Genomic DNA, 21,818 nt, shown 5'->3' with positions numbered 1-21,818 from the left:
TAAGATTGAGCAACAGCTACATTTGGTACAGAAAGTATTAATGTTTTTGGTTATGTTAGTTAAGAAATACGGATCATTGTTTTATCTTAGGTGCATTAAAAAAGTTATTTTGATTTTAATGTTATTAAACAGTAACTAAGAAATGAACATTACTTAGAATAATTAATTCTTTATAAGTATTTTTAATTGTCAGTTTGGTAATAATGAATTAACATGTTAAATAATGAAGTCGTATGTCTCAAAGTTTACAATAACAAATAATCAGAACAGTTCTAATCATTAGGGCACGTTGTAGTCCAGATTAAAACATAAAAATTTTTTACGTTTGAAAATAAATAGCTTATTTAGTATTTGGTGCTGTGATGAACAACATTGAGATAAAAAAAATATTAATTGTTAATAAATTATTATTTACGATATTTTGAAGTGCCCATGGTAACAATATCATGCATATTCATTATCATGATATATTGCATTATCGAAAATCTGCACATGTCTAGATCAAGTGAATATCATAACGCTTGTCTAAAAAAAGCTATGCATTCATGTAAAAAAAATAATAATAAAAGTTTTGCTAAAAAAAAGAAAACAAAAGAAAAAAAGAGGGGGGAAAAGTATTTCCTTACTTTTGTCTTGTGATGTTAGGGTGAATATGACACAGATGTGTCCACTATAAGATTAACCTACTGTAGATCGACATGTATGGAATGAATGGTGATCTTTTACTTTGCAAGTGTATGTGTGTGTTTAATTCAACATGAGCTCTGGAAAAGTAATATTTTATCTATTATATTTAAGGCTTTTAACTGTGTAAGAGATCACACATGCACGTAAGCGCGCACATGCACATGCACAGGTAACAGAAAATATGTTTGCTATAGGTATACCTAACCTCTTTCCACCTTAGTGTTCAGTCTGCTGTATAGCAAGTATATTTTTGACAACAAGCATGTCAAATGAAGCTGAAGTCATTTCCTACACAAGAATCACAGCTCAATGTGTTGAAACCCCTGCTATAAACATTAGTTTCCCGTCCAAACAACTGGAACCGTCTTCTACATTCCATGTACAAATTTTCTATCTTCTACAAACAAACATCACAAACCAGGTAGAAATAACATTAAAATAAATGATTATAATATAATACTTTTTTTTTTATGCAAACAACACTTATTCTCACTACTATTGTCTAATGGACCAGGTAAATAAAACAACATAATCATCTTACACTATAAACACAGGAAAATAACAATAAAAAGACATATTTATAGGATAATGCACTAATATACGGTTTCCACTGTCAACTACTGAACCTTACTTTGGTTTTGTGCACTTTGATGTTTGATGCTGCTGCCCTCTGAACAATGAACAACAGAATAATGTGTTTTAGGACGAAAAGAAAGTCACAAATAGTCAAGAAGAAAGAGTTTAGTGCTCTGTCATGGTCTTTTTTCAAACCATTAAAAGTAATTACTAAGTCTCAGAAGTCGCTAAAGAGGCCAAGACATCAAAAGCAAAGATAACACAAAAATACAGTCCCAGATCCCTGCATGAATAACAGTCGCTGAGATAAGCTCCTTGGACAAGCATGACAGAAAGGATTCTACATGATTGTGAGTTGTAGTGCTTCCAGTTTTAGAGGCCTGGGATTAAAATCGAACAGAGCAGATAACTGGGAATTGGGAGGAAACAGAATGGTCTCTCTGTTCTGGGAGCCCAGATGGAAGCAAACAGACTTCTTTACTGAGTTAGAATTAGAAAGCTGGTGTTAGCCACAGCAAGAACAGCACTTTCTCTCTCTCCCTCTCATGCCATATATACAGTAATAAGAAGGGAAGTATGGAAAATGTCATTTGAATATCAAAATATTTGAAGAAAATGAGTGGTTGTGGAGGACAAAAACAACTTAGTGAATCATGATGCTTTATATGATGGCATAAGTCAGTTGCCCTATTTACTGTAAAATACAACTTAAAAATGAAACCGCATGATTTTTCTTTCTTTCTTTGCGTTCTTTTAGCTAAAGAGGCAATGTTTATGATACCATAGTGGTCAAATGACCTATGAAGCTACCTTTTTAAATCTGATAGCTAAAAAAAAGAAAAAGCAGTAGCACGTTTGAGTTGAAGCAACATACGTGTCTGTAGCACAAACATGCAGGATAATAACCATAGTTTAAAACTCAGGGGTCGGGGTTTGTTTAAATCACTAACTGTGAGCAATAGTAATCGCGATGCTTGGCTTTAGCAAACTCCAGTAATCACACTAGAAAAACAATGAGCAAAGCTTCAGAAATTATCAAGATTATATCAAAACAATTATGTGTAACTGGCTAGGAACTGAGGTAAGAGGAGAAGAATCCCAGGTCGTCATTCCGACAGGACAGAAGAGCCAGAAAAGGCAAAGAGAGGACCGTCTCCAACCCTCATTAGAGGAACGGAACAGGAACTAGAAAAACAGCAGTTTCTGTGCAGTAGAAAAGCAAAGCTTTACCAACCATTAGCGATGTTAAGGCGAAACCCTGTAATAATAAAGCTGCAGAGAGACTTCACAGCTTGCCAAAGGGGCACAGAACGTTCTACAAAAAAATTCATTTGTCTGACTGAATAACAACATCGTAAAATGTTCTCCACAATCGGAGATGCAGTGGAAAGTCTCCATTTCCTCTCCTCCACAACGTCACACGTTGGACGAGCTGGACACCCACAGGCCTTATTCAAACAGGCATTTAGCGGCTTGTGTTTTGAGGTCTCGTGTTCCGAAAACACAGCGACTCGTTTTTCCTAAACGAGCAGTGAGAGTTGCATCGGATCCAAGACAAATCCAGCACGGATGGGCCCGTGAGCCACGACCTCCATTCGCACGCCCCCCTCGGCACAAGTTCTCCAAGACCTTCAGCCAAACAAGATCATGCAATGAATCGAACGCTTGTTGATGCTGTTGTTTGTGTGCTTTTTTTCTGGATTTCTTTGCCCCTGTTATTGGCTGCAGGATGCTCTAAATTAAGCTCTGTGATCACTTTGTCCGCAGCAGGGACATGAGGCGCCTAGAGCTCAGCCTTTGCAACAAAACACCAGCATTTTGAACCCAATAAAGGTATGTTTTTTAAAACACAGACGGCAGCCTTGAGCTGGCTACACATGCACACAGTGGCCTTGGCAACGATTTGCCGCTTTTGCATTTTAAGTTTATTCGTGGGTAGCTGCAAGACAAAACGATTTTATTCCTCTGAGGGGTGCCCAAAACCACAGCTCTGCTGTTCTCAGCAGGCCCGGAGCCCTTTACTGAATTGGCATCTCGACTCATCCCGATGCCCGCCATTGCCCGAAGCCATGCGAGGACAGCGACTCTGGCGGGGCCTCGTGGAGGCACTGTAGCAGGTAATGAGAGAAAGACGTATCGACCCAAATCTGCAGTTTGCGAGGGGATGGAATTACCAACGCCATTCCAGGACTTGTGGGAACTAACACTAACACTCAATCTGCGGTTACAGAACTGCAACCAGACTTTTTAACACTGTCCCAGAGGACCAGCAAACTGTAATTGGTCTGAATCACTCCGGGTCATCTCCTTAAGAAGCGGATGGGGTTAGTCATGAGATACATTGGTTACAAACGAACAAAAGACCAAAACTGCAACTCTAGTCATTGGAAAGCACAAAAGAGTAATGAAGCTCACCGAAATTGTCAGGATAAATATCACTTCCCTCTGTTTGTCTTGATTTTCGAACATACACATGCTTAGACCCGGATAGACTGGGCTCAAGAGGTCTACGGAGGGAACGGGTGAGTCGGACACTTTGGCATGTCTTCCACCTCCGAATAGGGACTAAAATACACATTCACTTGATCAAGGCTCTCTCTCTCCCTCTCTCTCTCTTAAAGAAGCACCCTGTCAGCTCAGCCACACTTCATTACACATACACTCGATATCCTCATGTCCAAAGAGGAGGAGAGCAGGGTCGCCGCAAACTCACACACACAACACATGGGCGACTTACAATGAGACTGTATTGATGACTCAAACACTAATCTGCGTCTACGAGAAGGGATGTCAAAAGTATTAGAAGTTCTAGTACTAAGTTAATTCTAAAAAAGTTTTTTTATTATGCATCAAATGCTTGCATGTGAACACACATGAATCAAATGCTCTTCTCTTGATGCGGTATTAATATTAAACAGTCAAATGCAACTCTGTATGGTACACATTATTTTCCCCATCTGATTCTCACTATTGTCATCTGGAAAAGCTAATTGTACACTGCTCTTGATTTTTCCCATAAAACCTACAAAAAAGAAAGAAATCATAATAGTGTTATTTATGCATAAATGCAAACAGAGCTTAACATTAACACCTGCAAACCCATCATTTGCGGGTGGATTTCAGCTGTGGTGTGTAACACAGTCACTCCCATTTTATTCTAGTTTTCTCAAAAGCCATCTGTTATAATCGTGTTGCGCATTAGAACCAATCACACATGATTCTGTTAAGTTTATGAATGCCATATCTAATCAGAGGCATTGAGTTTTTTTTCCAGTTTGTTTAGCAAATGAAAATATAGTTTCAAACATACTAAACAAACACAACGCATCTGATGTGACTGGCATTAAGTTGGCTTGACGTTGGACATTCAATATTTGCAAATTTAGGCACCATCTCTAAATTAATATAAAACATTTGTATACACGTTTCTAAGATCAATAGCATTTGAAGAGAATGACTTACATTCAGGTATGATGAATACTGATGAGAATAATGCTTGACACTAAATTTTATTTACACCCCAAAATCTAAAAAATATTCAGCTTAGCACTGTTGATATGCAGATTAAGGCATATCAACCTTTTCAGAGCTAAATATTTGATAAACTGTCATGTTATACATTTCACAGACTTGATTTGGCTGTGTTCTGTGGTCATTTACATATAACCAACAAAAAATTTTCCAACAGCAAAATTTTGGCCAGTGAAAATGCTGATTGGCTAGTAACTGGAAAGCCACTAGCCACAGAGGCTGGTGAGCTAAAAAGTCATGGTCAAACCAAATGAAAAAATAAATATCTTAAGATATTTAAATGCGACTATCTAAGGGTGCCTTCAAACCTGAGTGTTTGTTTCTGAAACCGGGTGAACTTTCTCCCTCAGTTCGGTTTGTTTAGACATCGGCAATCATGCTCGAGACCGGCTGAATGAGGTGGCCCGATTGCGGTTCGCTTGAGGTGTGAAAGCAATACAACCCAACAGGACCATCAGACTAAATGGTATTCGAATTCATAACGGGAAATGTGCTATATAAAAAGCAGCAGTGTCTGATTCTGTGAGTGTGCACATAAGTTATCACAGCTGAAAACCAATATAGCATCTCTTCATCTTAAAATGTTGCGCAATTGCGCTTCTCAGTGTGAGAATGCTGTCCCGATGAAGCCTTTATTCCTGTTCTATCGCTGCATTAAACATTTGTATAGTGTTTGTGTGTGTCTTGACAGTTACACATAAGACACAATAAGCTCATGGAGTGAACTTTTTGCAGAGGAAATGCTGAACAATAAGAGGACAGTTGTACTCGCATGCAACTTGCGTGACACATTTTGGTACGCTTTGGAAGGTTGCCTAGTGAAAGCGAACTGTACCAAGAATATTTAAAAAAGCATTTGACTGAACAAAACGCCCTAAAAATAAGATCTCATTGGAAAAAGAACAATTCCATTGTTCAGAAATGCGTCCATTGAGGTAAAGCAGTCATGGGTTTTAATCATTTTCTGTAAATCTCTTAATGTAAAGCTGATCCACGAACAACATCTAAAAAACTTATCAAATATATCATGAGGGAGTAGAAATGTCTTTTCAAACCTTGTCTTTACTTGGTGACCCCAAGAAAAGCAGTCTTGAAGTCATGTGGTTTAAAAACAACATATCATTGGCTTCTATTTCTAAAAATGCATTATATTGTTGTTTTTTCTTTAAGGTAGGAAAAGGAAAATATGCTACCATATGACTACCCCACACCACACAGGATTAAATTATAGGTGTGTGTTCAAAAGCATATTACTTTTTGCCTCTGCACCAAAAGTGATATCAAGAATCATGCAATTTACTAGTATTGCGATCTACTACTGACTACCCAACACAGCCCAGTCTTTCCATAACACTCACGCTGACATAAGAAACCCCAAATACACGCTCACACACATGTATGTCTGCTGACATACAGTTAACAGGGGAAAAGACAGGAAGTCTCTGCTGAGATCCATCAGGAGGCTGAGAATTATGATGGAGGAGGGCTTGGGTTTGGAGGCGGTGACCACACTAACTGTTCTACACCTTTCCACAGCACACAGAGAGCTCACTGTGCACGCGGAGAAACTCTCGCAGCCGCTGAGGTGTCGTAAAGATTTCAAATATGAGCAGCGAGATGATTAATGGTCTGAATCATGCTCCACGATAATGGCGTGGATTAATGCAGCCTCTTCAGACCGCGCAGGGGCAAGGAAGATAAATTGTATTGCTTATCAAATATTTTTTGGACAACTCGTGCAGGTGGGAGTGTTTTCTGCCGGTTCGGAGCCAACACTGCTTTTAGAAAGGAGAGGCTGGGTGTGGGGAGCTCAGATGACTTGCGCTGGAGGTTTTGGTCAAACTCCCACGCCAGCTGCTGTTCTTGTAACGCGCTATATTTCAGCAGGAGGTGTACTGCATGTGCACAGTATGCAAATGCCCTGTATATATGGTCTACTATTAAATGAGCTAAATGTGCAGCATACAACACTGTGCACAACATGCTTGACTATGATGAATGAATCGAAAGTATTATCAGCTGCAATTTTTAACATCTCTTTCCTTACTCATCATTTGATTGGACTGCCAAAATTGGATTACATCATTTTTTTTAATCTCCAATATGATAACTGGATGCAACTTGCTGTATTTATACAATGTTATGAGATCATGTGACAACATTGTAGCATGCATACTGCTGCAAATTAAGTCATATACACATTAGGTGATATATATATGGCTGAATATGGTTGTGTTATTTTAATATGGAAATATATATTATATATATATTGTAGATATTGTATCTATATAAAAGATACAATGAAGAAACTAAAACTGCCAGTAGGTGGAGTTCAAACGGCTAGAATGAAGTAAATTACTCTAAAAAATAATTTTTAACGATGCACCACTGTAGGATTTTCCGAGACGCATAACAGTTATGCTCTGGCTTTACAGGCAATATTTTTGTTGGTAAAATTGAGCAAACTGAGTAATATTCTGTCTAAAACATAACAAAATTAACTTCTTATTTATTGAACTGTTGTATCAAATCAATATCACGTTTGCACTCATGCTATTCGGAACAAAAACAGCCCTCAGTGATATTGCTCTCATTACTCATGTGATATTGCTAAACTGTATCATAAGATATAAATACCAAAAACTCACATGAATTTTAGGGGCATCTAACTGTACTCTAGGCTCCATCACGCACTGAGTTGTTGCCCTGCTTCATGTTCGGCATAAGTAAACTATATGAAATGTAAGATGACCTACATATATATTCTGTATATACAGTCAAATCAAAATGTATTCAGACACCCTCAACATGTTCTCACATGATCACAGTATATTTTGATATAGTTTATAATAAAAATAATAAATAATAAAATATGACAAGAATTCAAAGATAAACTGTTTCAGAACAAATTCATTTTGATAATGTCAGATAACTTTCATAGTTTGACTAAGTTATTTAATGGATTGCATTCAACCAATCACCTGTTCAATTTAAGAACACAATTAGATAATAGTAATTTAGGTCAACCAATGACCAAGAAATGCTTCATTGTGTTTAATCTGTGGTGTAAAAGGTCGAATTAGCACTTAAAGAAAAACACTTGAGCAAAACATGGTCAGGTCAAAGTGTTGGGATCATTTTACTCCCAAATTTTTATGAAATTTTTGGGTATGTCACAGTTTTCTTTATTTTGATATCCTCACTTACATAAAAAAATAATAAATAAAAATAAATTTGCTGTCTGAATCATTTTTGACTGTTTGACTGTCCTTTTTTATTGATCTTAAAGATACAAAAAACAGCTTTCCTTCATATTTCAGAAAGCATTTGATTGAACAAAATTCAGCAGAGTTCAGGATAAGCCATCAAAATTCCTGGTCTGTTTTCCTTTAAGAGCAAGTAAATTGTACATGGGAAGTAAAGACAGAGTGTCTCAACTTTTGACTGCTGTTCTGAGCAGCAGTGTAAACCGCCCTCCCTCCACAGTTAATTGTGACATCGATGAACCATGTGATGGCAGCGGGGAGCAGTTCCCACTCTGCCGTTTAATCTGCACAGGACCATTTTTAAAAAACAACTCCTGTGCTCCACAGTGACATGCTGTTCCACTCGCTCTCTCTCGTCTGCTAATAAAATGTGGACAGCACATCAGAGCTGGGTGCGATGTCACGGCGCGCAGTCAGTGGAGATTTATGGGCGAGGAAGAGACGCGATGGAGAAAACATTTCACTACACCGGTGCTTCAAAAGACACTCACCAGACATCAGTCCTATTTTTACACTGTCATCATCACTGAGGCTGACAGACATACAGACGGCAACCAGAGAAGAAAAAGAACAAAACGAAAAGGAAAAAAGAACAAAGAGAGTTCATTTTCTTTCTGAAATACATATATCTTGAAGAGTGATGTATCCCAAAACAAAAACAGATACGGGATGTCTTCTCTCACCTCTCTCTTTTCTATTAATAACTTCCCTGCTCAGCTTCTCTCTTCTTTCCATTTTTTTTTTTTTGTGGTCTCATACTAGTTAATTTCCTTCACTTTAAATCTCTGGATCACAGTAACGGCTGTTGATTACGCAGAATTTTGTTAGACATCAAATAGTCCCATCTGCTCGTCGTCTAAAAAATATAATTTAAACAAGATGACGGGCTCCATTTATCACACACTGAACACATCCAAACCTGCTCTTGGCAAATAAAACAATTGAGAAGCCATGTGATTGGCTGAAGAATCTTCACTTTCAGTGCTACAATTCATCCTAACCAAGTGTGGCTGGATGAGTTTCAAGGGTCATTTTCAAAGTCAGTTGTTTGACCTCATGAAAACTGCTACATGAAGTGATACAGTTCCAAGTCGAACAGAAATGCATGATATTTAATAGATAATATGAAACAAATTTGATATTTAATATATAATATAATTTTGGATCAGTTTGACTGGTGGGATTACCCAGTGTAATGTGTGCATGTATTGAACGTGTATTAACCTACACCAACACAGTAAAATGTGTGTGTGTGTGTGTGTGTGTATTATGTAAAATGAATGTATAAAAAAGTTCTTATTCTGCTAAGGTGTCAAGCAACTCACCATGAAATATTTAGGTAATTATGAATTTTTTTTATTAATGTATGCACTTTTTCCCCCCAAGATAATTGACCTGCATAGTGGTAATGCTCAAGGATACTAATCTGTACAGACATATCAAACAAACTAAGTAGAAAATATCTCTAACGAAGGCTGGTTGGGACAAAAAGGACTTATTTTGTTTAATGTATTTGCAGCACCATTTGACACTATCATACTGCAGATGGTTATGACATGGTGTAAAGGCCACACTTTTCACATTATTCTTTTCTATTTTCTTTAACAAGACTTGACATGTATGACCAGGAATTTTCCCTCTTCTGAACCATTATCTGCCCTGCATCTTTATGCACATCTGTCTCTTAAAAAAGAAAAGAAAAATAGTCCATTTAATGTACCACTATGTCACATTCATCCCCCGTCACTCAAATCCTACGACCCCGATCCCCAGTCCTAATCCAGGGGCCGCAACAGTAGACAGCACTCACCCTTTACCCGGGGCCACGTCAAACACCTTCGGGCTTGTTATCCATTTTCTGCATCTTAATGATTATAAATGACAATAAATGGCAAACGGCTGCTTGTAATGCTTCTTTCTGCTGTGAATTAGGAGTGGAAAAACGTGTCCACGAGGGACAGGCGAACTGAGGGTCCTTAACCCTTCCTATGTTCACTTCTAACTTTGACCCTGAAGTAAAACTGCCCAAAAAGACCTGATTTAAAACCACCGCGTGTAACCTTTATCACTGACCTGAACCATTAGTATGTCAGGAGAGCAACCGGCCTCTGACCGTCTTTTAACCAAATTCCCCCCCGCTGTGATTGACAGTGAGCGGGAGGGGGACGCGGGCTGCCCTCCTGATCTCAGGGCTGCGGGTGAGAGTCGAGCCCCACAGCTATCTGCACTACTGACACCCATTTCCTGTGGAATGCCGCTGCTATGCAATGCGCTGATAGCCTGTCATTCAGAGAAACAGTGAGGGAGGGGTGTTTTCCAGCGTGTGCCCGTGAACATGAATGAAGCTAAAGTGCGGATGTGTGTGTTGGTCCTCCCGCCCTGTTTGTTTTTCTGCGGCCACTGGGTTTTGTATACATGCATGTGGCCGGTTTATATTGTAAACGAGGATGCAAAATGTGTGCGCACGTCTTTTGAGACTCATCTGAATGCATGGCCACTAGTCTGTGTGTGCATGCTTCTGCAGGTGGTTTGTGGGAACCTGGAGGAGGAGTCAAATAATCTTAAAATTGCCCTTCTTGACGGGTCTGCGGCCAGACATCTGTAGCCGGTTTGCATCTCCATACTCTGGGATCTCGTTCCAAACGTGTCTTGGTTTAATTCCTCCAGAACTTTTTCGTTTAGCCTGTTCTTTTACTGCTAAGCAGAACTACGACAGCAAGGTCAGCTGGTTAGTGATACTATGAACACATCATCAGTGTGATCTTACATTTCTGTGCAATCACGCCCCTCTTAAGAGAATATTACGGGTTAATGTCAACTTAACGTCTATGGACAGCATCTGTGGCATGCTTTCAATTATGACGCACAATAATTTTGACTCATATCTTAAGTTTTTAAAAACAAATAAAACGTTTTTATAGTAGAACACAATGAGAGCCTGGAAGGAAAGAGTTTCGGAGAGTTCAAACGCAGAAAAGCAAAGCTCTATTTGTGTTAAAACACAATTCGTCAGTGAAACAAAAATGTTTGTTACTTGAGCTATAAAGTCTGAATTGTCCCTTTGATGTGGGACTATTTTTTTAGGCTTACGAATGTCTGGTTAAGCTACACCAATGTCATTCCTGTGGGTGAGGTTGAAGAACTCCACTAGGAAACTAGGAGGACTGAGGTCTGTGTTCATTTTAGTCTATGGTTTTGCCTCGTGCCATGGTCTGGGGTGTAGACGTCCAGCCTGTTGGTTGTTCTCACCTGCTGTTTCAGCTGATGTACCAATCGGTCTTTCTCCCTCTTTAGCAAAGCCACTTCGTCTTGAGTCTTCTTTTTCTTCGAGGAAGACAGCTCTAGAAGAGCGATGTTGGCGTCCTTCTCACTGATGGCTGCCAATAGCGCCTCCTGCCTATTTGGAGGAGAAAAGGCGCAATTAGTATTCAGACAGCGTTGGACAACTGATTGCGGTGTAAAATACATCCTGTTGACAAATACACCTTACAAAATTAATAGCTCTGGTTCTTGATTATGATCGGTTGAGCCACGTTTGACCTGTGACCAACCTGTGACCGCAATACATCAGTATTTACCATTACTTCATTTCAGTCCCACAAAAAATTCTACTGACCTCAAACTTTTAAACAGTAGTGTATGAACGATGTGTTAGTGATAGCAAACACCACAAATAATTAATTCTACGAATAGCCATCAGTCAAGTTCAGCTGTTTCAGGGAGTGAGCTCTGTTAGGTCAAACTTGCGGTAACTGAGTGAGAGGGAGGGTGAACGTCTTGTGCCGGCAGCTGAGATGGTCAAAGTCTGCAGAATACAGGCAGCAAGACTGGAGAATGTCTTAGGGTTAGTGTTAGCCACGTGTGCTAAAGTGTTAGTGGTGAACTGTGTGTCAAATCATCTTCCCTTTGCCTCACTTTCCTTTCCTCCCTCTCATTTTCTGTTTGGTCTCTTAAATACAGAAACTCATTGGAGCAGTTCCAAAACCTAGTGAGCTGCCTCACTGCCTACTGTCTTTCTAGATGGTTAACCTCTATGGTAGCATGCTAATTGAAAAAGAACCCCATAAGGGAGTAATTTGAAACACTATGTAGGTAGTAAATATGTACTGTATTAGGCTGTTTGAAATTGCCCCAATACCTTTAACTAGGGCATCAGAGTGGATGTTTAGAGTGCAACCATTCAAGCCCATAGTGCACTGCAAAAACAAGTGCACAACCATTGCACTCAATGTATATCAATGTACTCAATGGCTAGAGAATACCCATAATGCATGGATGAGAGTCGCACGCCAAATGAATTAATGCGTCTCACCAGAAGATGGCACCCGCAGCTGAATCATCCATCCATCCATTTCCTAAACCACTGGTCCAATGTGGGTACAGCGCAAAATCACACGTACACATTCCTTTTTAATAGATTATAAAATCGTTTAATAAAAGTTTATAAATGTTTTTTTTTCATGACAGAGGACAAATCAAATATTTTCATTACTACTGGAGCTCAAAGTGTGTTAGGTTTCAAATAATTATTAAGATGCAAGCAAAAGCGATCCAAATGGCAGCCCTTCCGACGTTCTCAATGTCTGAATTCACTCACTCACTTCCATTCAAGTGGATTATATAAGTGGACCAATGTAGGAAATAGTTAATGAGGGTATAGGAAATTAATGATTGGGTATAGGAATAGAATAGGAATGACTGATGGACCAGATTTTGAAGCTGTGGAGTTAGTGTTGGCATGTTACTAAGCATGTGATAGCATAAGCACAAAATACGTTGAGTAAACGTAATTCTTCAAATAATATTTAATGTCCTTCCTGATTATTTTCATGAATTAATGGATTTTAAATACAAGTATTCTATAGACTGCGGTACACCAGAAGTTGAGGCCATCGAGGCTAAATTTGGAAGCGATCATGCACAGTGAGGCAACTTTTCACTTTGTCTACTATGGTATATGCATTTCCCTCCACTAAATTGCCTTCTCTGTGAAAGATGCAAGCTATACGAATTTGGCCAACATAATAGCATCAGGAATCTTAAAATACAACGCACTAGTTTTGTAGTTCCTCTATATTCTTCTAACTGAAAGGGTGCAACATTCTGTTTTAATCATAGGCTTACTGCGAACTTACTGCGAATTTGCTTTTTCTCTTATCAGTCTCTCAATCGCTGGCAAACCCTTTCTTTTTTCTCTCTGTCTGTTTCGTTATGTTCTCTTCAGTTCCTTGGAGGAACTGGCTGACCTGATTCTATCCAGAGTGACATCACAGCTCTAGAAAGAAGCCTATGTACCTGACAGAAGTACACACACACACTAGTGTGTGATGCCCATGGGCTGCCATACAACTCTTAATTCTGTCATTTTGATCATCAAAAGCAATGGAGATTTGATGTATCCCACAAACACACACACACGGGCCACCCAGGTCTGTAAAAACCACAGTGTCCTGGCGCAAACTAATCAAATGAAAGCTGGTGATGTTCCAGGAGGCTTCTGAGCACTAACATGTCCTGTCAGAGAGGCCTTTTAATACACTGACCTCCTGACTAGCTGTGCTCATTATGGTCAGGTTCAGACCACAGGCAGCAGCTGCCCCTGAGGTGAGTCAGTTTACTTTGGGCAAAAAGGAACTTCCCCTTCAGCTCCATAACCTCCCTGCCTGGTCCCGATGAGCCCTTCTCTATCTGCACTGCCAAAATGCATGAAGACGGCAATTGCTAAAAATAAAAATCAAAGGGAAAGATGAGGTGAAAAGAGAAACCCATGGAGGGCGGCATGAGGAGAGGCAAATAACAGGAAGTGGAGGGATGTGCACTGGGATATGGAGGATAAGGAGTCTGAAATGATGGATGAGAATGCTCACACGTCCATGTAAACACACTCACACACACGTGATATTCAGGTCAAGATAACATGCATTTTTCTCCCACATTTCCCAGGGAAAGAGAGGGAGATAGGTGGTGGTCTACAGGAAAAGAGAAGACAGAATCTGAAATCTTCTGTCTCATTTTCCAGATGCACGCGTCTCCTTCATATTAATCTTTTAACAAGGATAATAGCTAAAAGGATCCTCTGTGATTGAATCTGTCCTATACACTGGGTATGTTGATATCCCATGTGGCCACAGGGAGAGAAGAAGCCTGGTAAAAATGTATTTTATATTTTTAAATAATTTATTATTTTTGTGTTCTCTGTAGTTTATTTTTTTGATTGTGTTAAGTTGTAGGAGTTAAATCTCCTAAAAAGGAGTTTTCATTTGGGTTAAGATAATGCCTTAGAAGGCGTCCTCCAATGGAGGAAGTAGACAGCAAGGCAGAGCTTGTGTTCCTGTCCTAAAAGAAGACAAAGCCTCTTATCAGAAGCACAGAGACAATGGGCCCCCACACATTTGTTCTGAGGGAGATAAGGGTCCATATTGATCATGAAGAGGTCAAGTGGCCAATCACCTCCTCTCATGACAAAGCCAATCGGAGAGAGGGGGAGCGGCTCATCAGTCAACGCATCTCATCACCTCCCTCAACACTCAATTTCCCCTCTCTGTACTCTGCATTCTTATAAGCTTCTTGCTTTCTTCTCAGAACTCCATCAGCAGGCCTAAAAATATGCCACCTCCCTCTGTTCTCTATCGGTTTGGTGTTTCTATGGGTGTGTACGCTAGTGGAGAGATAATGAATAGCCGTAGGGGTGGGGAGATTTATGCCTGCTTGTGACAGTGTGCCGGTTTAGCCACCGGAGCGGGGAACACCGCACAGAAAGCCAGGAATGGCCGGTGTCATGGATATGACTTATCACTGCCATTCCTACTGTATGACGACAGCCCGATGTAAATGATGGCAAAATGAGGGAGGAATGTTAAACGAAAGCAGATCTGAGGTCAGGCTACTTTCAGCGCTTGAAATTTTTAATGCTTGCCTCAACCATGACCGCTCTAGAGGAGAGATAAGCTTCTTGGAAACAAAAAAAGAGAAGAAATGTGGGACAGATGAATGGATGGGAAATGTAGATTTTTCAAAATACTGATCTTTTTACCTTATATTTTTACCTCAGAGCAAATCTGTAAAAAGAATATCTTGATATAATACAGCATCACTAGGTCCTCAATGAAGGATGGATGATTGGAGGGATGTATGACTACAGAGATATATGAATTGATGGACGGATAGAGAGGCAGTCAGGTGGAGAGATATATCATGGACAGAGAGAAGGATGGGTGGACAAACATATGAATGGATGGATGGATGGATGAATGAATGACTGGATGGATGGCCAGATATATGTGTAACCTAACATGTGTATATGTTGTGGATGCGCAACCTAATATGTGTATAGGTTGGTGGATGGATGGAAAAATAGATAGATTGATGAATGAATGGCTGGATTATTGATGGAGAGATATATTAATAGATGGATTGGCTAGATGGGATGGATGGATGGCCAGAAAGATATGGGTGTATAAGTAGGTGGATTGATGGATGGATGGATGGATGGATGGATGGATGGATGGATGGATGGAGAGATATGCTTGTATAAGTAGTTGGATGGATGGATGGATGGCCAGAGAGATTTTTGCATATAGGTAGGTGAATGGATGGAAAAAGATGAATGGATAAGTGAATGATGGATGGATGGAAATACATATGGATGGATGGATGGATGGATGGATGGATGGATGGAAATATACAGAAGGACAGAAGATCAAACTCAAAATCACAGGGCTGCTTCTAGAGCAAAAACATAATTATCATGACTATATCTTTTTCCATTGCACAGACTCATATCTGCAATATCTGACATACAAATGTCCATTTCTTTCACACTTCAATATTCATGGACAGCTGATTTGAAGGAGAGGAATTTAGAGGACACCATTAGCAGGGAGAGAAGAGTTCAGAGAACGTTATCAGCCGAATCCATCAGTACTAAGTCCTACCTGATACTGCCTGATCTAGCACATAAAAATAAAATACAGGCCAGGCGCGTTAAACAAACTGAGCGTTGGAGGAGCCCCAGCACATTAAAAAAATAAAAATAACCCTAACTCTCCATCATTCCATGGCCTGGAGCCACAGCCCAGCTTTTCTAGGCCCTTTTTCCAGGCAAATGTGTGTGTGTGTGTGCTGTAGGAGAGAGAGAAATATGGTGTCAGTTCTGCATTTGGTGTGTGTGTATGTGTCATGGAGGAGACGTGGGGAGAAATACGGTGTCCGTTCAGCGTTCATTGCCGCCACGGGGCATGGAGGACCTTCAGCGGCTGCTTTTACTGGCCTAGAAAAAAAAGAGCGATGTATCCTCTGCTTCTGGAGTTGGTATGGGAGTGCTGGTTAAAAACGGAGAGTTATAGAGGACGTCTGTGTTGAACATCCTCTCTGGATGGGCACTGTGAAACATTAAAGAAAAATCTACAGCTTTTCGCCTTTAAAGCTAATATTGGCTCACCAGAAGCTATAAATTCCGGTGTTTAAGCAATTTGAAAATATGGGCTTTGTACTTCCTGAACACAGTAATAGTTGTATTAATCTTGCATTATACAGAATAGCAGCTCTTGAGTGACTGCGAGCGGATTCACAAGAGAGACAAAACTGGAACAAGCGAGCCACCTGGAAACAGATGCTGAATCATATCTGGCACAAGGGCTTCCAGACACCAAATGTGAATTTAAAAGCCTGCAGTCAGAGTGAAGATCATCGGGGAACAAGCTTGTGTGTGTCAGTAGGGGGAGTGTAATAACACAAGCTCTTTTAAATGAGCATCTTCATCACTGATGTGTGCTTTTTATGGAGAATTTTAATGAGAAATGATTTGAATAAGCACAGCATATTCTTTACTAAAGAAACTATAGTTAGAGACTGTTTAATGTATTTTAGGAGTGGAGAAGAGTGTCTCAGTCAATATCAGGATTTGTCAGAGTCGTAACCAGTCTTCCTTAAATAGCCCGTGAGTAGGGCTTTATCTTCAGTAACATGATTTTTGTCAAATGACAAAAAAACCTGAATGCCCACATAGCTACTATAAACTTTATAACCTGTATGTCGATAAAAACAATGCGACGCATTGACTAATGGAAAAAACACACTCTTCAAAATTCTCTGGTCTAACTTAAATAACTCCATTTAAGCTTGATCTTGGGAAAAGATTAATAATATAATGACAGACGTAACTGTCTGAAAATAGAGTGTATAAAGCCACAATATAAACTCTGACAGCACAGTGTTTAATTATTTAAAAAAAATACTGTGCTTTTTCCATTTCCTGAAAAATTGCGTTTTTGGATATACAAGGTTTCCGTCCGACAGTGACAATTTGTCATGATCAAATTTTTCATGATCAATGTAGATACCGGATCACTGTAATACTGAAATAAATTCTGGGAGCCAAAATCTAAAATAATAAAGAAATCGCTGGGGGAAAAAAACACACATACACTCACACACGTTAGATACTGATCTCAAACTATAAATATATAGTTCTAATTAAACACCAAAAAAGACGCAAGATTTCTGTAAATGAAGACAGAGAAAAAAAAAGTGTAAATGAGACATGTGCTATGTGTTGACCCCTTCTCCTCCACAGCACCCCTGCTCTTATCGGCTGTTCTTAAGGCTGACAGGCCGACCTTAATTAGTGCTGATAGCAGCACACCGAAAGGGTGGCCAGCACATCCCTGAACCAAACACACACACACACACACACACACACACACACACACACACACACACACACACACACACACACACACACACACACACACACACACACACACACACACACACACACACACACACACACACACACACACACACACACACACACACACACACACACACACACACACACACACACACACACAGCTCTCCCCAGCCTCCTCTGGGGAACATACACACGCCTGGACTGACAGCACCCAGCCATCTGGATCACATCAGCTGGAGAGCGAGAGATAGAGAGAAAGAAAGAGCGCAAAGTAATCTCCAAACCCTAAGAGGAGAACGTAACTCTTGCTGAACTTTGCACAGGGTTGATGTTGACTTTATGGAATTTACCATCATGGTCTATAAATTTCAGATTTCATAAACATTTTCCTAAAGATCCCATGCAATAAGAATTAGAGTTTGTGTGTTATATGAAATGCTAGCGTAGTCCTTACATTGGCTCTGTAATCACAATTAAGCAGATAATATACCATTTAAAAGTAAAAATTTATCAAATTATTGCGGACTCATTTTGCACAAAAAGAAAATAATAAATATGGAATCAAATTAATGTAAATAAAACAGTTTGAAACTATTATGGGGACACAAACAAAATAAAATAAATAAATAATGTATTAAAAATATATATAATGGTATAAAATAATGGTATGAAATGAACACAAAATGTAAAAAAATATTTTACTAAGGTATAATATTCAAATAGCATGTTATTACGATGGTAAATGCCCAACAACATGGTTTTATCCCGGTACGGCATCGAAATAACATGGTATTAGAACACTACATGCCCAAAATGTAGTTTTTACTATGGTAAATCCCCAGCATTCATTTCATGGTATTAGTGTAGCACATGCCCAAAAACATGGTAATACCATGGTACTTGCCCTAAAACATCCAAAATATATATACGGGAACACTTTCTGTACTGTATATCACTGAACCACAGGAGGGGGAGTGGAAGAAAGGGAAGTAAACATACTGTACTTCACAGCATCCTGTATTTACACTCTCAAACTTTATACACAAAATACTTGTGCCAGGAAGAGAGTCCAACAAACAAAACCAGACTAGAGCAGTTAGATAGACACGCACAGTGATGCGGCGGTGCACTCCACAGACAGCCGGAGCAGGTGGTGGAAGATGGGAAAAGCCGGTCAGGCCATGACCACTTCAGACACGCTATGCAGAGCGTGACCGGAAAAATGCACCTCTCCGCAGACCGCCCCGGCTCACCGGAGTCCATTCAAAATCCCTGTTACCTGGGAAATGCAGGGAAAGTTGCGGTGAGCAACACAGCTGGGGCCTCTAAACAAAACCAGGGAGGAAGACGAGGGAGGAGGGCAGAAGTTGCTTTCTGGGAAATGAAGCTCGTCAAGGAGTGGCACCTGCGGAAACCATTATTAAAACAGATGGAATCAGGGGAGAAAGATGCGCTCAGACCGAGAGCGGAGGGACGCGCAGACACAGGAACACGGAGGCTTACCACTGGACACCAAACGAGGGATTACGCCTGTCAACGTGACATACAGCCCTAAAGCCGCGCTCTCGCTGCAGCGGGCCAGTCGCTGCAGCTTAAAGACATATTCCGTGTTCCCCCTCGTGACATGTCTACAACGTAGATGGTTTAAAAACGCAAGCTTGGATTACCCAGATATGTTCTGCAGCTTCTGGACAGTTCATGGTTTTTCATTGTGACTAATGTGGCCATGACAACCCTTATGAATTATCGCGCAAGTGAAGCCTCTCAGTTGTTTCGTTACGCGTTTGCCGAGAGATTTCTGCTCAGACATGATGGGCCTGACCTCTGCACCCTGTCAGATTTTCCACGAGTCGATGAGTATAAAGCAAGACCTGATTTTACCTCGAGCTCTTTGTAGAGGGGTGGTGTGGAATATTAGTTATAGATCTGAGTAGACAAATTACTGGGGTAAAAGAAGTTGTAGTTTACCTGGGGTCAATGTTTGCAGCATATACTGCATAAAATACATCTGATATCATTTTTAATGACTGATCTGTTTTTAAAGCATCATTCAAATAAATTGAATTTAAAATTAAATAATTAAATATGAAATAAAATCGATGTAAAAATCATAATAGCAGTAGACTATGAATTTATATTACATAATTCTGCTTAATAGTCTATAGGTTATGATTAATAATGTCATACATCTTACAGTACACTATTATTCAAAGATTTGAGTACTTTTATTCAGCAAGAATGCATTATATTGATAAAAAGTGACAATATAGGCATTTCCATTGTTACAAATGATTTCTATTTAATCGAAGAATCTTGTAAAGTAGCATAACTGTTGTCAATAACAACAACATAATTAACTAAATCAGCATATTAAAATGATTTCTAAAGAATCACGTGACACTGAAGACTGGAGCAGCTTTTCCATCCCATAAAGAAATGACATGTTAAATATATTCAAATACAAAACAGTTACTTTAAACTGTAATAATATTTCACTACATTTTCATCTTTACAGTATTTTTTGATCAAATAAATGCAGCCTAGGTGAGCATAGGAGACTACTACTTTTTAAAAAAAACTTACCGATCTTACGACTCCCAATTTTTTTTTGAACGAGAGTGTATATACAGTACACGGCACGCTTACTACTGTCAGTGTAAAGTTACTCTTTATGGCTTCCACTATCTTTAAACTCATCCCGTCTGCCATAAACTGTAGCTGTCAGAGCATCATCGACAGATATCGCCACTTAGCTTCCCGAGTTTCCATGCGTGTGTATATGCCTGCGTCTGTGTTTAAGGAAGGAAATGTTCATCTCAAGGTCAGCCGCTGTAAATCTCACCTACTTCAAACATGGCTTGGTGCAGACAAACTGCACTGTCTGTTTCTCAGGTCTAAGTCCGGAGAGAAGGCGGTCTGTAACTGACTCAAGGCCTCCGACTGAAGAACGTCTTCCAAAAGTTTCTCCACAAACAGGCCTGGCAGGACAACTCCGCCTGTGGGGAACCCAGGAACCATGGAGTCGTGTGTGGTCATCTTTATAACACACACACACACGCATTCAAATCGGTTGTACCGCAGCACAGACAGAGCTAGTTTTTTCCGTTCTTGTAGATAAAAAAAGACCGAAAGATCAGACCAAAGCCGGTTGGCGGGAAGCTAGTTTAAGGGTCTGGTTACGTCATATGGTGGATGGATGAAAAGGTGGTTTCATAAATGGGGCCATTTATTGGATCGACAAAGACAGGAGGGGTGTATAGAGTGAGGCTACCACAGACCAAAATGAAGTACCCTCAACCCCCACTGGCCACAGCCCAATTACCAACACCACACCACACCACACTGAATGCAATAAAACAACTCGAGACCCACAGCTACCAAGCTTGGGCCATCCTTAACCAAAAAGACAAACTCAGCTCTATAAACATGAACCTGAAATCCTGATAAACTTCACGGTTGTCGGGAAGACTGAATGGATAATGTGGCTCCGCAGGGGCCGGTGATATTTCTGCCGGTGTAAGACACTTCTTTGTGTTCGCGCAGCACTGCATCTGGGTTGGTTATTTCACTAGAGATGGCAGTCTTTCATATCCTTCAGTCTCAACGAGCCCCTGGTGAGTTTAACGCATCTGTGGGTGTAATTCGCCTCTCTCAGTCCAGGACCACCCTGCTCCTATCTTCTCCTCGCCCTCATTAACCTGCCTGTCATAAACAGCACTTATATACATATTTGGTGCATATATACACATGCGGCACACACACACACAAAAAAAAAAACACGAGTCGCAAGACACATTTTACACTTTCTAAGTAGAGATAAAATGAATATTGATCATCTCTGAGTCATCACAGTCCATATAGGCCTTTCTGTATCTCAGTCATATTATACTTGATATCATTTGGTAAATTTAAAATAGACAATTAAATATACTTCAAAACCGAAGATCGCATGTAGCTTCCTGTCAAACGGCTTCAAATAGAAGCTGTTGTTTTTCTCTATACACACATTTTTATTCCTTTTTATAATGTTTATATTTATTATTTATTCAAAGGTTTGGGTTCAGTAA

At 39.8% G+C, this 21,818-nt stretch overlaps 1 protein-coding gene across 10 annotated transcripts in view; it reads right to left on the bottom strand.

The window, feature by feature from the left end:
• erc1b (ELKS/RAB6-interacting/CAST family member 1b) overlaps nucleotides 1-21,818 on the bottom strand; it is a 225,045-nt gene that overhangs the window by 45,133 nt on the left and 158,094 nt on the right. For all 10 annotated transcript variants that reach the window (XM_067428496.1, XM_067428498.1, XM_067428488.1 and 7 more), the window contains one exon: nucleotides 11,310-11,457. In XM_067428496.1, the coding sequence (XP_067284597.1) occupies nucleotides 11,310-11,457 (148 nt within the window). The remainder of the gene's footprint in view (nucleotides 1-11,309; nucleotides 11,458-21,818) is intronic.

This window comes from Pseudorasbora parva, chromosome 20, assembly GCF_024679245.1.
Source record: "Pseudorasbora parva isolate DD20220531a chromosome 20, ASM2467924v1, whole genome shotgun sequence".
NCBI classification, from domain to species: Eukaryota; Metazoa; Chordata; class Actinopteri; order Cypriniformes; family Gobionidae; genus Pseudorasbora; species Pseudorasbora parva.
The sequence above is the reverse complement of the archived record's forward strand: the minus strand, read 5'-3'. Positions and strand labels throughout refer to the sequence as shown.